A 15,262-nucleotide genomic window follows, 5' to 3' on the forward strand; every position below is an offset into this window, starting at 1 on the left:
TTTACAGAGAGAACACCAAACACGATTTTTGTATTTTATTAGGCATAGTACAATACATTGTCAAAGATATACACACATAGCAAAACATAAATGAGTAAAAGCCCCAATATGTTTTCCCCAGATCTTACATTCATCAAGTATGTAAACACGAAAGCAGCAGCGCACTGCAAATGCATTTTTATTGCACATGAATAACCAACAAGATTGCTGTTGTTCTTTGGTTGATCGTGCCCTACAGCAGAGTTTTACAGTGCATTTGGCAGATCAGGTTAGATTGCGCTGCGTGAGCCGTTCCTCGAGGGGGGGGGGGGGGGGGGGGGGGGGGGGGGGGGGGGGGGGGCGTAATTTAAAGCCTGAGAGATAGAAAACACTTGGACATCAGTGACACGGGACATAAAAGTTATTCCTCCCTTTATGGGTGAATCTATCCCACTCTCTCTCTCTCAGGCCCACACGATGTCAGTGCTTCGGTTGTAAACAATCCTTGGCTTGGGAGGCCTGAGTGAGTGAATGCATTTACGAGCACAGACGCAGGGGTGTAAAGAGGGCTGTTCCTGAGATGAGAGGAGGCAGGGCTGTTAGACGTTCGAGGTATGGGCCTGTCCGCTCAGTACAGAGTCTTCACCAACCTCTGGTAGGTCTCCCTCTCCTGAACCAGGCTGTGGTGCTCCTTCACGTACATCTTTCCGTTCCTCATCACTCGCTCCCGCAGGTCTCCGTCCTCCAACAGCCTCTTGGACTGGAGCACAAACTCCTGAGGAGATATTAGCCCAAATATTAGCATTTCAGGCGAGAACAAACGCGGTGAGAACATTTACACGACTTTTAACGTGACTACCTACGAGAGACCATGAGAGTATTGACCGATTGAGGCTTCGCAACGCCAAACCCGATCTCTTAATGAGTTGAGGGAGGGTTGTGACTGGTAAACAGTTGTTAAAAAAGCTTTTAATAGTTAATTGATGGAGACATCTGCGAATCACATTTTTGCCAAGGAGGGATGGAGACGGCTGCTAGTGACATCCTCACCAGCTGTCAGAGAGAGATGAATGAAAAGGAGAAATATCAAGCGATTGCAAAATGGAACTCCTGGCGATGCTTCCAGGCTGGGGGGTAAAGATACAGCCAGTCCATACGGTCCGTTTGGATCCTGGTAACTCGTTCTGGGGGAGACATTGGCTGAGAATAGCCTCTGATGGACTCAGGGAGTCCTTTAGCTTAGAGCCGCGCTGTCTAGCAGCCAATTGACCCTGGAGCAGAATGCCTGTGGGCAGACTGAGCTTGAGTCAGTGCTGGGCTAACGGGCCAGGCCAGGCCAGGCCAGGCCAGGACGCCTCACTTCACTCGAGTGATGTGATCATATCGGGAGAGCCTATTCATGTGCAAAGACTGGAGGAACAGGAAGCCACATAGGCAGCAGTCTGGAAATCCCAATCAACAGTTCTGAAGGTGAGGGTATGAGTGGCCTGCCAGCTGTGCACTGTGGGTGGAACATTTAGTCTGAAAGGGGAATTATCTGTTGATGGTCTGACAGACATTTGAGGACTAAATAGCTTTGAGATTATATGCCACATATGATGTCTAATGTGCTGTAGTCTACTGTGCGATAGTTCAGTAGTAAATCGAATGCCAAGCTGTCGGTCATTGAAAGCAACTCAATTTCAGATAATCAACCAAGTCCAATCAAGTGGTTCCACCTCCCACCCGGTGGTTCCAGTAGTTCCACATCCCACCCTGTGTTCTAAAACAAGCTGCAGGCTTTAGTATGTGTGGTCCCCGTGAGAACGCCTCGGCTTAGAGAGGAGAGTTGCAATCGCAGCCTGGAAGTGTTGTGAGTCAGAGGTCAGGGGATGACCGCCCTATGCCCTGCAGCCATCTGTGGTAGGAGAGCCCCCCCCCCCCCGACCCCTCCCCCACCCAGGGATTTTGACTGGGCTCAGCCAGGCAACATATGATCCAACCCCCCCCCACCCCTCCCCCCCCCCGTCTGAATGAGACTTACTGTACATCCTGCAGCACAGCAGCAGCACGCTAGTTTGATCATGTTATCGTCTCGTCATGCTAGCACGCGCCCCCCCCCCCGGCGCGCCCCCCCTCCCGCTGGGTCTGGCTGAACTATGCTCTTCTGGCGTCACACTCCTCTAAGCTTTCGATTCAGGAAGCGTCCCAGGAGCTCTCCGAGGGGCAGCCCGCGCCTAGCTGCTGACGAGCGCCGCATCAGCGTGCGGTTCAGTGGAGAGGAGTGTCATCGGAGGGAGAGCACGCTCAGTTACATCGACGCCTCCGCAAATTGGACGCTCGATAAATAATCCACAGGCCAAGGTTTTGTTTTGGGCCGGCCGTTGTTGCTGTTTCGAGGTAGAGGCAGGATGTTGGCTGATGATGGGTGAAAAAACCTGGATGACAATCGTGACAGGACCCTGGTATTCCCTTGAAGGTGCAGATTGTAAGCTTTCAAATGATGGGTCATTTCTTCAACAACTGAAAATTGTTGTTAAAGAAAATATGGTTATTTGAATGTTGGTACACCTTAATCATCGCGAACGAAAGAAGCGCTTTTGGTGTTTCACTGCGAGAGATAAGATTGCTGACATGGGCCTATTTACCAGCTCTTCTTACAATTTCACATTGAGATACCGAGGGTGCGGCAGTGTGTCAGGCTGGCTGGGGTCACAGGGGGGGGGGGGGGGGGGGGGTATAGTGTGTGTACCTGAGGAGAGGAGAAGAGGAGACCAGTGACCTCATGCTGTACCACGGCTGCATTCCCTGGAATGTTCCGGGCTATGACGGGGACACCCAGATCCATGGCCTAAAACACACACACATTTGAAACGCTTTATTTGAATCCACCATTAACATTCATTTCATGAGGAGTTCACACGCCGACAGGCATATCTGCATGCACATTCATCCAAACGTTCACACACACCTCATCCACACCCGAACACTAACTAATGCTCACTGTAGCTAGCATTTGCCTTTTTCAGTCGTCACTTAATGACACTCTTTGGTCCAAGACTTTAATTGCTTGTATGGCTTTAATGCCTATCCAGCAAGATGTTTAGTGGGAACATGGACTCCCATGTAAATGAGTGTTTAAACCTTGTGTGGATTATCTTAATCTAGTGTTTAAAACAGATTAACAGGATTACAGCCTTGCTTGGTGAGAAGAATGAAGAGATAGTGAACCAGCAATTAATTCTAGTGATTGCCTTTGAGATAACACCGATGCAAACACGAGGCGTGAAGATGAAATTCGTGTCTTTGAGAAGCTTAGGTACATCACTCGTTAAACCGTGTCAGATTTCAAGATTTGGAGGGGCAGTGACTCGTTTATCGAGTATCTGAGTAGAATCGGCCGCGCCGTCGCCACGCGTCGGCCGTCACCTCCAAGATGGCCGCCGACATGCCCTCTGAGATGGAGGTGTTGACCACGGCAACGCTCCTCCTCATGGCTGCGTGGAGCTGCTCCTGGCTCCGGCCCTGGGCCAGGAAGACCCCCGCACACCTGGAGGCACAGGGGCAGAGAGGCGGAGGCAGTCAGGAGCAGAGGTAGGGGCAGGGGCAGAGCCAGAAGGCAGGGAGCTGTTGTGACTCAGCGCTCACAGATGCGTGAAGGAGGATGAGCTGGGGCGACAGGAGCAGGACGGTAGGCACGGGGTGTGTGTGTGTGTGACTAGGGTTGTGTGTTTGTGTGTGTGACTGGGTCTGTGTGTGTGTGTGTGTGTGTGTGGGTCTGTGTGTGTGTGTGACTGGGTCTGTGTGTGTGTGACGGGCTCTGAGGCCGCAAGTTGGTCTGACCCCCCGGGCGCACGTTCGCTCCGTACAAACTCCCGCTAGCGAGCTACCTACAGATAAACCAGCGAGGGCCTCTCGGGTTTAGAGGAGAGGACAGGATTAGAACTCTGCTACTAACAAGTGCATTCTGCTCACTGGACGATCGACGAGAGAGAGCTGTTTACAGGCTCTCTGAGGCCATGCAGGATGAAGAGTGACATGAGCTTGCTCACTTTGGATTTATAGCTTGAGAAAAGGATCAGTTTGGTAGATCTCGAGTCAGCCTGTATGAGAAGCTTAAGTCATTAAAGAACATGAGGGAGCATAGGCGTTACCTTTTAGTTACAGCTTCAACTTCCTCCGTAAGCACAGGATCAATCTGAGAGAAAAAGAAAAAATAATATGTATTGACAGGATGTGTTATGCAGGCTGTGCATCAGTATATCTTTGTGGACACACAGCACGGCCTATGATATAATGCCAGCAGTGCCTTAATCAGGACCATAAGATAAAACAATGGCAACAGCCCTAACATGGCCAAATCATTTTACAAAATCCCATATTCATAGAGATTGGGGTCAGGGTGGGGTGGGTGCCCAATCTGATTGAGATGTGGGATTTGCGTGCATTAGCCTGCCTACTGCAAAGTCGTAGCATAGCAATTCAGGTCAAAGATGCTGCCAAGCAAGCTGCTGCTTTCTCTTTTATTTTCGTGCTTATCGGAGGGGGGGGGGGTCAGTTCCCCTCCCCGATTGAAATTTGATAGTCTGTGCATGTGTGCACATTGAAATAATCTCACTTGAGATACACTCCACAAAAGAAAATCTCGGATTTGCGTCAAGTGATAACTTCAAAGCAGAGTGGGGCTGTGGAGATCACAGTCGGACTGTAGCCTAGTATTTCACTGAAGCGTGTCTACTTTTAATGATTTAAGAATAAGTATAGCACTGTTTTACTCACTTGTCCACGCAGAGACAATAGATAACGAGGACTGGAGATAGACAAGAGATCACACAAGGAAATACAGATACTTGTCAATTGAACGAAAGGAACAGTCTGATTTGTAAACAGAACAGATTGAGAGTCCTGGCGAATGTCACTCTATTGAACATTGATCTGTGATTGGCTGCCTCCCGTCCTATAGCTGATGAATCCTCGTCTCTGCTGCTTCCATGTCTGAGCGGAACGCAAATCAACACGAGTGCTCAGCGGTGACTCATGTCATGTTGGGTCCACATGAATCACCGAAGGATCAGCTTCGCCTTCACCGACTCCTGTTATCAAACAGCCGCACAGAGCACGGCGAGCAGAGAGCGACAGGGAGGTGCAGACAGTGGCGTACCCCCGGTCCGATTCTTCTCAAAACAGCGACTGTTGAACGACTCACACACAGAACAAACTTTTTTGTCTAATATTGCTGTCTCAGGAAGGCAGGGCTCACAAAGATAACACAAAGTTGGGAGTTGGGAAGAAAATGCACGACACAGTGGATGAAGAGTGAACCAGGGTGCTACTGAGAAAGATGTTGACAGGAAGGGTGAGTTTCCCCAGCTGCAGTGCCACCCACAAGATCAATATTTCAGTTCAATCAACTCAGTGAAAAAACAACTTTTGTTTCACTAAAGGTGTGAGAACCACTCTTCACTCCGATTATGGCAGTTGTCTGTCGGCCGCTAGCCGACATAATCAAGCCGGTGGAACCAACAAATACTTTAATAACAATGACAGTGCACTGCTGGCTCGTCACACGAGGCAGACGGTTTGTTTTTAGCTTTGACATTTGTCAAATGAAACAAGAGGGACTGTCTACAGGGCCGTTATCAATCCTGGCCTCCTTTAATACAGGCGTCCCCCTTCCTAGACAGACGACAGACTCTTAAGAGCCAAACGTCAACCGTCATCCACACCTGCCACGCAGTCCTGATCCCTGATCCAGCACTAGCCCAGGGACACCCAGGGACACGGATGTACGTGACCTTTGCCCCAGGGAGATTCCCACCCCTCCACCCCCCCCCCCCCCCCCCTCCCCCCGGCCCCTTGCTGGCCCGAGCAGATGTCCAGGGGCAGCCCCAGCGGCCGGACGGAGCTGGCTGTCTGGCTGCTCTGGGGGAGAGACGAGGCCTGCGAGGCTCTAGACCCTGTCACCCCCCCCCCCCCCCCCCAGGCCCCGCTAGCCTCCACCGCCATTTACTCCAGCTTAGAGGCCCACTAATGCTGTTATCTCTGCTACATCCTATTACAGGCACACTGGACTCACGTTGCTGTGGTTACGTCCACAGCCCTGAGCAGGCAGTCTGCACGGGGCACACAGGGCTTGACTTCCCACAATCCCCTTCGTCATATCGTGACCACTCACCTTGGGCCCGATGATGACCAGCGCTGTGAGGGGATCCTGGCGGTGCCATTCTGAAAGACATATGACCGCAGCGGTCGACAGTCACAAAGACAGTATAGGAGGGGTCCTTTAAGGCCTCAGCACAGAAGGCGGGCGGTACCTGAGAAGGCTTCCAGGAGATACAGGGGGTCCTTCACTCTCCTGAGCCCACAGACCAGCAGGAAGACCTGCAGAGCCTCCTCTGCACTCTGCTCAGCCACACCTGCAGACAGACAGACAGAGACAGACAGACAGACAGACAGACAGACAGACAGACAGACAGACAGACAGACAGACAGACAGACAGACAGACAGACAGACAGACAGACAGACAGAGACAGACCGATTAGTGCAAGTCTTGAAACACTAAGTAAAAACCAAGGAAGCTACAACGGGATATAATGGAAGTAATTCATCACCCAAGGTCACAGAGGAGAATGAGACAGTGGTGACTAATGCTCTCACATCATTCGCAGGGGAACAACATCATTCCGGGAAGTGGTTCATTGAAATCATCTGTGAGACAATACAGACCTAACAAGACCCAAACCTCCGATAGAAATGCAAAGTTTGTTCCCTCCAGGATTCAGACTCTAGGGTGCATTAGTAAACTAAAAGGGACACAAACTGCATCTGTTGTCCTGGCATTAGAGGCATGGAAAAAACAACAACAACTAAATCTGCTCTCCTCTCCTCTCAGATCATCCACCTTCCACACTCAATTCTCAGATCAGTGTGTTGGCAATGTATGGTTGGCAAGGGCACTGTATGCCAGCTATTACTGTACCTGACGTGCCAAGCTAACCGCTGACCTTAATCACACAGACCTAGAGAGGACGACAGGCTTGAACCAGTTGTCTGTCAACTCTGGTGCCGTGCAGAGAGTTCTGTCTCTGCCCACTGGCAGATCATGTACAGCAAATGAGCAGAAGTATTCTACTATTTGTGTTGCGATAGGTAGTACAAGTATTCATGACTGCATCAGATTGCATAGCAATATAGTTCATGGGTATAGCTTATTGGTACATTATTGACTGCAGATAGACTTTGCAGGTTAAAATCCCCCTCTTTACACTGCTTTCGATAAGTATCTGTAATTGTACGCTATACATACAATTATTATGTTTACATCGAAAAAGAAAACATGGAAGAACTTTGGAAAGGGTGTGGCTGTTAGTGAACCTGAGTCAAGGTGCTTGTTAACCTGTCTGGGATTGTAAGGTTGGAGCAGGTGACAGGGTGCTCCACCAGGGTCATAGCAGACCTGAGGCCATGCACAAAGATTAGGAGAGCCTCAGACTATTTTACTGCTCCACTTCGAGGTACGTTACACATCTATATTTGATATACCAAAACAAGTGTGCTTTTGACACGACCAGTTGAGTTAACGGTAGGAGGAGGCCTGTTTTGGAACAGGGTTGGAGTTCTGAGGACATCCAGAGATCTTTAGTCATGAATCCTCTCCTGCGGTCCCCTTTGTGGGACCGACTGCTTAGGGAAACACCACCCATCCAAAAGGTCACAAAATCCATCCACCACTGGGTTTACACTCATCCCATTAGTCCTGCTGTTCTACCTCACGATGCCCCACTAAACCAGGACACAATTACATTAATTATATACTCCTGTGTCCAGGAACGAGGGGCGCTAGCGCGGATGAACACGTCAACCTACATCAAACGCAACAACAGGGACAGGCAGGTCGCTTCCTTCTACCCGCATCGCTAATATATCTTGGAAGTGGTGAATCAGTGCTGAACCGAGCGGTGCTGTGAGAGGGCTTCTTTAGGTCAAGGTGATTCTGACCAACTCAGACAAGTAATCAGATCGTTCTCAAGATAAGCAAGGAAACAATTGTGGGCTTAGTAGTAAATCTACTTGTGACCTCCATTGTTGAGAACGGCAAGCCAAGTAGAAGTGTGTCATGCGCAATGATTACATCATTATGTGTTTCACTTTGTTTTTTGTAAGCATGAAATGAATGTCAAAAAATAGCATGTCAAGTATAATAGTAACTGGCCAATAAGAACAAGATACATTTCAATCACAGTTGCCCACACATTCCCAAACAAACTCACAAAGTACACACATCCATTAGGAGTACACGCACCCAACACACATCCATTAGGAGTACACACACCCAACACACATCCATTAGGAGTACACACACCCAACACACATCCATTAGGAGTACACACACCCAACACACATCCATTAGGAGTACACACTGAGACACAGAAACAAAAAAAAAGAAAAGGAAGCGCATGGTAGAGACAGGCAGTGACATGTGATGCGGAGCACTGCAGTCTTAGTGTGCCGCTGAAATCCCTCCTGACGGCTGAAGCCAGATCAGGAAGCTAAGGCAGCGCTTTTAATGCTATTATACTTTAGAGCATCTACAGAACAAATGGCAAATTAGAGTGCGTGTCAATCAGGGCACTAACTCTGCTCCAAGTGGGCAGGATAAGAGCTGGCTGTAGGCTATTAACACATCAAGTGAGGAGAAGTCAGGAGTCGGTATTATGTACCGCAGTGTGTCATATTTTTTGTTTCACAAACGGAGATGTAGAAGCACTGTCATCACGAAAGGTATCAATCCTTTAGAGTTACAGTTGCAACCTCAGCTGTTCTGCAACACAAAGACATTCTGCAACACAAAGATGTGTACTCAGTGTGTACTCAGCTGTTCTGCAACACAAAGATGTTGCAGAACAGCTTCTGATGCAAGAAGAGTAGGAACTGTTTTCTCTCTGGTCCTTTACTTGGATTCTCTTTACCTTTCGTAACAGTCCTGCAAGACCGAATGGCATATTTCAATCTGGAACACTTAAGCGACTTTCCAGGCAGTATGAAATGTTCACAGTTCTTTGATGGTAAAGAACTGAATTTCATCCCAGTGATCCAAAGGGAAGGGTGACAACCAATGGTAGGGAAGGTAAACAACCTTCTCACCTCCTCCAATCCAGAAATGGAGAGGGGAGACTGGGGAAAAGTTTTCACAGACCTGTCAAAAGCAGTAAAAAAAAATGAAAACAAATCTAATCAAATAGAGAAAATATACAATCCTCCAGAGACGACAAAACAATTCAACTTTCTTTAGAGGAGAAACTGGATTGGACAATCCGTCTGTTGTGCCGGCACCACCATTTTTTGTCTGTCTGCCTCTAACTTCTAAAACAGAATCACTTTTTTGTTCCTTTGCCTTTGATGCTGAGGGACACTTTGCATAGCTCACTGTCATTTAGCAATGTGTATTTGTGTGTGTATGTGTGTGTGTGTGTATGTGTGTGTACGGTTGTGACTCCTGTCAGTACGTGAGGAGATTTTGACAGTGTAAGGCACACAAAGTGCAGAGGCTAAGTTGCAGCTTCAGGAAACAATGAGCTTTTAAACATCAACTCGATAGCACTCTACACAAAGAGGCCTGGCACAATTTCCAATTGTCATCTAGGGCTGTATCAGGAAACAAGTAAATTATCACAGCTGAGTAAGGGAGAGTTGTTCGAGTGTTGTTCAATAATGAAAATGAATGACGACATTGGTACTGTACTGTACCAGCCGCCCTCCCCTTTTCATCTCGCTCCCCTTTTGCTTAGAGGAGCCCCTGCTGAAATTCCCCTCGCCCCCTCCCCTCACTCCCCCCTGACTCTTTCACATCAGACTCCCCTTTCAGGCCCTGCACCTGCCTCCTGCACATCCCCACACCCCTCACCCTCCTCCCCTCGCTGCACACAGCAGGCTCCCCGGACTCTCCACACACTGGGCGTCTTTGATGGTTCACCAGCCTCTGGATCCCACCGCTGTATTCTCTCTGGCCTTCTAAAGGCTTGAAGACAACCACGGGGTGACACACGCACACACTACACACCCATACACGGCTAGACACACATGCGCACACTACACGCGGATGCGCACACACATTTTTTCAATCAGGCCAGTGAGATGACTTGCCTCTGTCATGTTTCATTGAGGGGGTCTCTCCCAGTGGACCCCCTGGGCTATGCCTCTCCTTTACATTTACTTTCGAAACTCAAAGCCCCACTCACCTCAACACTTGGAGCTTTGAAGGTCCTACTCCGAGCTCCTGTTAGTACAAGAGGTTTGGGGTATTCACCCTACATACAGGCCACCACACAACACCCATCTGGGATGTAAAATTTCAAGCACTATGAACGGTGAAAATGCTCCGACTTACTCCGAGGGAAACAAAATAAGAACAAAGAAAAACAAGATGAGGATCAGACCAGGACAGGGATAACAGGCAGATGAGATAGCTTCCCCTGCTGTGCAGCGTGCGTGTGAAGACGACAGGGAGAGGGACAGATGCTGACAGGGGGGCTAAGGGATTGATCTCTTTCAAGCGTTGATTTTCCTAGCTCGTTTTGTTGGGCTTGAGAAGCATGATATGAAAGGACTTATGTTGGAGGAACTGAATATTCATCGTTCTGGTAGAGGACGTTGGGACGCAGCGTGTCAAGAGATCGGAAGAAGAAACGGGAGTCAGATGGCTGAGCGGTGAGGGAGTCGGGCTAGTAATCAGGAGGTTGCCGGATCGATTCCCCGCAGTGCCACATGATGTTGTGTCCTTGGGCAAGGCACTTCACCCTACTTGCCTCGGGGGGAATGTCCCTGTACTTAGTGTAAGTCGCTCTGGATAAGAGCGTCTGCCAAATGACTAAAATGTAAATGTAAACGGAACTGCACGTGGTAAACGCCATGCAGTGAAGTCATCAGACACTACTAATGAAAAAAAAATTGACACCATGGAGAAATAGATTTGTTCTTTTTTTATCTACACCACCATGAATTACATTAAAAAACTACAGCGAGAATCTTCGTTCCAAATATTGTATAGTTAAATTGTCGCCAAAATGTTGACGCACAAATGCCTCAACAAACCGTAACCATGGTAACTCTAAAGCATAACGTTTGACGTTATTGTGTTTTATTATAGTCAAGAGGATGCTCCTATCCTATGTTTACCGGATAAAGAAGTGAGTTTTGGCAATCGGTATTACTGGCACCAGTAGAGAACTTTGGTGATGAATGGCTCTGTACCAGGGATCCATTCATCAACCGGGGCTGGGCTGCAGAATCTGTGGGCTTTGGTGTACTTGGGATGGAAATCACCCCACGATGTCCAACTGAAAGTGGAGCGTGTGTGTGGGGACACTACACTGAGTAATGACATGCACTTACTGTGCTGGTGGGATGGGAGCAGGGGGAAAGAGCAGGAGAGAAGGAGGAGCTGCCAGCTATTGAAGATTGAGAAGGAGGGAGGGAGGGGAGGGTGATGAGATAAGTAAAGGAAGAAACCAACCCTCCCCCCCCCCCAAAAAAAAACCCACCATCGTTTCTCTGAGCTGCACCGGTACGTTTTGTGGTTTGGTGTTGATGTTTGTGGTCTTGATCTCAGTAAAGCCGTGGTGTGACCTACTGTACCTGAGCTCTTCAGAAACTCCTTCCAGCAGAAGCTCTCTGCCACTTCCGTACTGATTCCTTTATTCCGAAAGAAGAGAGAAAATGTGTAAGAGCACGCACCCGGTGCCACTGCTACACCTACCTACAGCATGCGTGACCTCAACATGTCCAGCCTCCCATCCTTTAACACCTCCTATAGCTGAGGTGACACATGGGCAGTAAGATCAGTTCAAATCTTCACAGGAGGTCGTAAGATTAATTATAAGTACTGACATTCTTGACTTCCTCAAAGGTCATTTCTTTCTCTACGTCTCACAAAATGACATAACTCACCTACACACTTATAGGTGACTTTTTTATACTATAGTATAAAAAGCACATTTGACAAGTTCAACATAGGATGTAATTAGGCCGGCACGATGCGATAAAATATGGTGGCACATTTGAGATGGCTACCTGGAGGCAGGAGAATAACACCCACACAATCCAGAGACCATTTTTATTTGTGCACGTTTGTCGGATATGCTATGCAAACAGGGAGCAAACGCAGAAGGCCAGCATCCTCTCCCTTGACGCGCATGGCTGAACAGACAAGCAGTTCTGCAGCTTCCTTAGGTTCTCCAACGTTGTGTGTGATTTTCAGGAGGAACCGCCCAGGCTGATTAATGCAGCAGATTCCACCAAGGAGAATCAGGAGATGCGCTATTGCGAACAGTGAATATTTCATCTGGCAGGACTTACCTTGGGGCTGGATGTAAATTTTACCACCTTGGGAAAGCTGAGGAAATGAAAACAAAGCATAAGTGAATTCAACACTGTACAAAACAGGGAAACAGCTTCAAATATTTCATGTCAAAAAACACTGGGCCACCTTTTATGGGCAATAGATTCAAAGCACCATTTTGAAATCCTCTGTCAAACACTGGGATATTTGTTCCCAAGCTCAAGGGTGGGGGTTGGGTTTCGAGGGGGGGGGGAGAGTAATTCCAACACAGTAGTGAGAGGTGCCCATGCAAATAAATCAGATTTGATGGAAAGGAAATTGACTGGATGTTATCAGTCAGAGTTTCCCATGCATGGTTTTCTGTCTCAATAAAACAGCACTGCATGCTCGCCCTGATTGCATGCTGTCAGTGCTAAACGACAGCGATAAAGCTTGCCGTTTGCCTCCATCTTCACTCCAGGGCTCGGATCTAATCTGAAAATAAAACATGGTAATATTGTTTTAATGCCACACTATTATGGAACAGAAGCAGGGAGGTTGTGCTTTCGGTAGAAAGACTCTTCTGCTTTTTAGATGGAGGCGTTAAAGACATGGCGTATTTTGAACGCTCAGAGAATCTAAGTGAAAAACATTTCCCCTTCACTTGTAGTATAACCCGAGTGAGTGTATTGCTATTTTGATGTGTCATATTGAACCAGTGGCACTAATATTGGTCCAAATGTGGAATTTGTATCTGGGGGTGGAGGGAAGGGGGGGAATTCAGAAAATCTTAGAGCTTCCTTCAATGGTGTGAAGGGAATAACTCTTGATCTCCACCATGACTGCAACCGTGTGTTACTGTGTGTGAACTTAGTCACAAGTCTTAACAACCAACAAGAATAGGACTAAAACAGCTGTAAAACCGTACCCAAAAAGTAGCTTCTTCTCTCAGTTTGTTAGTAAATGCCACGGCAAACCTGCTCCAAAAACAAAACAACATCCAATTAAGATGATTGAGGTTATTAGCAAAGTTGCAGAATTATCAATAACAAGCATGTTTATGCTGAGGACCGCACAATATTGACACCCATCAAAATGAAACTAAATGAGTGAAGGTTTGAGGATTCGTGGATGAATGTATTAAAAATAAGAACCTAAAGGGAAAGACATTGGTGGGATTTCTTTCTTTGTTGTGAAATGGGCCATGAGACGAGTTATTGAGGACTGTATTTTATGATCAAGGTCAGAAGCTACAACAGCAGGGGGTGCTCTGACAGAAACGTTTGAAGTCATGAGACCCAAACTGCACTACAGTGCACCCTGGAGGTAATCACCCCCTTAGGCTGACTGTCTTGCTGTCAGTAAAATCTAATAAAACCCTTGAAAATAAATACACCAAAGTCCGAGTGATGTGACAGGTATATGGACCTAGATTCTGATAAGCCGTGCACTGTGCGGTAAGATGTCACGGCAAAACAAGATATGAGGGAGAGAAGACACACCCAGAGCAGGAGCTGCACGGCTGGGGGTGAGCTTCCCTGGTAAGACTCGTCGACCTCACTCTGTTTCATACCAGTTATCCAGACCCTTAAAGGTCTCCTGTTGGTGGCATACAATAATCCTCACTTCATTTTCCCCTCAGGTTCTCACGGTACGGAGGCTCTGGAGAACCTCCTCTAACTGTTGTATGACTTTATTATGACATAGATGTACCATGCGTGCCCTCAGATATTTATTTAATGGATATTTTGATTTTGAGATGGGAAAGGCTTTAAAATAGACGAATGTGGATGGCTTGAGGATGCTTGCGGATATCCTTCTTGACGAATGCATCATATGGTCTTCTGTTTGTACAGTGTATCTGCTTACGTCGCTCCAGTCATGAACAACACCGTGCACCTGTGGGAGCCGTGTCACCTGGCTTTCAGCAGCACCTGCTCCATAATCAACCGCTTCTGCTCAACTTTCACATCTTCATTAATGTCTGTTCCTCCAAAGATAATTCCATAGGGCACTTGGATGTCTGATCAAATAAGCAAAGACAACTGGGTCAATCTTCACTTTAATAAAGCATTTATACATTTGTCAGTCTTATGGCAGAGCAGCGGTCCATACAAAAGTGTGTGTGTTGTTATTTTCACCTAGTAGAAGCCTTCCAGCCTTGAACAGATGAATAGCAATTGCACCATCGAATGATGGCATCTGTTTAAATAAATTCGCCATGTCGGTTGAGGACTTGAAATCCGCTGCATCTCGAAGCTCACAGGTGTGACCTGCCGATTCAATATGTGCCCTGTAACCACATTCACACGGTTGAGAATGCGGTGAGTTGCATTTAACTATAGTTTCAGCATGTCGGGCGCACCTGTAATAGCCATATCTCTAAAATTTTACAAATCCTGCGCCTTAATTCAATTCTAGAGTAGCTACTTCCTACTCTACCCGTCACATTACCTTATTCGCTCAGCTGTTGTGCAGTTTCCAGTTTTGGGGCTGAGGCAAGCTAGAAATAACAATTTCATATCGACAGCATTGAGAGTGGAATTTAGTTTGAATGACTGTACACAACGATATTAATCTGCCCGGAGTAATGTAAAAGCTGTAGCCTATATGGCTACGCCGCTTCCAAATCAGGTAACATCGGGAAGAAGTGTAAGTTCATCCTGTAATGCTGTGTATATAGGTGAGAAAGCGACGTGGCTACGTCAAAGTTTGCACGCTTAGATACACTAGTCCGTCTATCATTTGGGGTCCTCTGGAAACAAGGAAAGACTGCTTATTTGATAGTACTACTCCACATTGCAAAATCCACAAATGCATCCTTCTAGACACCAAGTTCAGAGGTTTATTTTTAACGTCTGTGACACGACAGAATTTGGAACTGTCTCAGAAAACAGTGCCAAAATTATCCAGCTGACTTTTCCTTCCTAGACCTTGTTTGTGTCGACCAATGATTGAAAAGCATGTCACGGTTCTAGCCAATGGCT

General features: G+C 47.4%; 1 protein-coding gene across 1 annotated transcript; it reads right to left on the reverse strand.

The window, feature by feature from the left end:
• Positions 1-20: 20 nt before the first annotated feature.
• On the reverse strand, positions 21-15,211 carry glt1d1 (glycosyltransferase 1 domain containing 1). The gene is made up of 12 exons (XM_047048069.1): positions 14,730-15,211; positions 14,417-14,568; positions 14,193-14,298; positions 13,204-13,252; positions 12,314-12,350; positions 11,594-11,650; positions 6,273-6,374; positions 6,134-6,183; positions 4,113-4,156; positions 3,388-3,508; positions 2,711-2,809; positions 21-754 (listed from the first exon to the last, which is right to left on the reverse strand). The coding sequence occupies exons 1-12, from the start codon at positions 14,795-14,797 to the stop codon at positions 608-610; spliced, it is 1,032 nt and encodes a 343-aa protein (XP_046904025.1). The 5' UTR covers positions 14,798-15,211; the 3' UTR covers positions 21-607.
• Between the last annotated feature and the right edge of the window lie 51 nt (positions 15,212-15,262).

Source organism: Hypomesus transpacificus, chromosome 24 (assembly GCF_021917145.1).
Source record: "Hypomesus transpacificus isolate Combined female chromosome 24, fHypTra1, whole genome shotgun sequence".
Classification (NCBI taxonomy): domain Eukaryota; kingdom Metazoa; phylum Chordata; class Actinopteri; order Osmeriformes; family Osmeridae; genus Hypomesus; species Hypomesus transpacificus.

Excerpts from the sequence above, each read along its gene's own strand:
- glt1d1 (XM_047048069.1), bottom strand. The coding sequence starts at position 14,797 with ATGAAATTGTTATTTCTAGCTTGCCTCAGCCCCAAAACTGGAAACTGC. Across the intron at positions 11,651-12,313 it reads AATTTACATCCAGCCCCAAG|GAATCAGTACGGAAGTGGCA; the intron begins GTAAGTCCTGCC and ends TTCGGAATAAAG. Across the intron at positions 6,184-6,272 it reads TCTCCTGGAAGCCTTCTCAG|AATGGCACCGCCAGGATCCC; the intron begins GTACCGCCCGCC and ends TATGTCTTTCAG.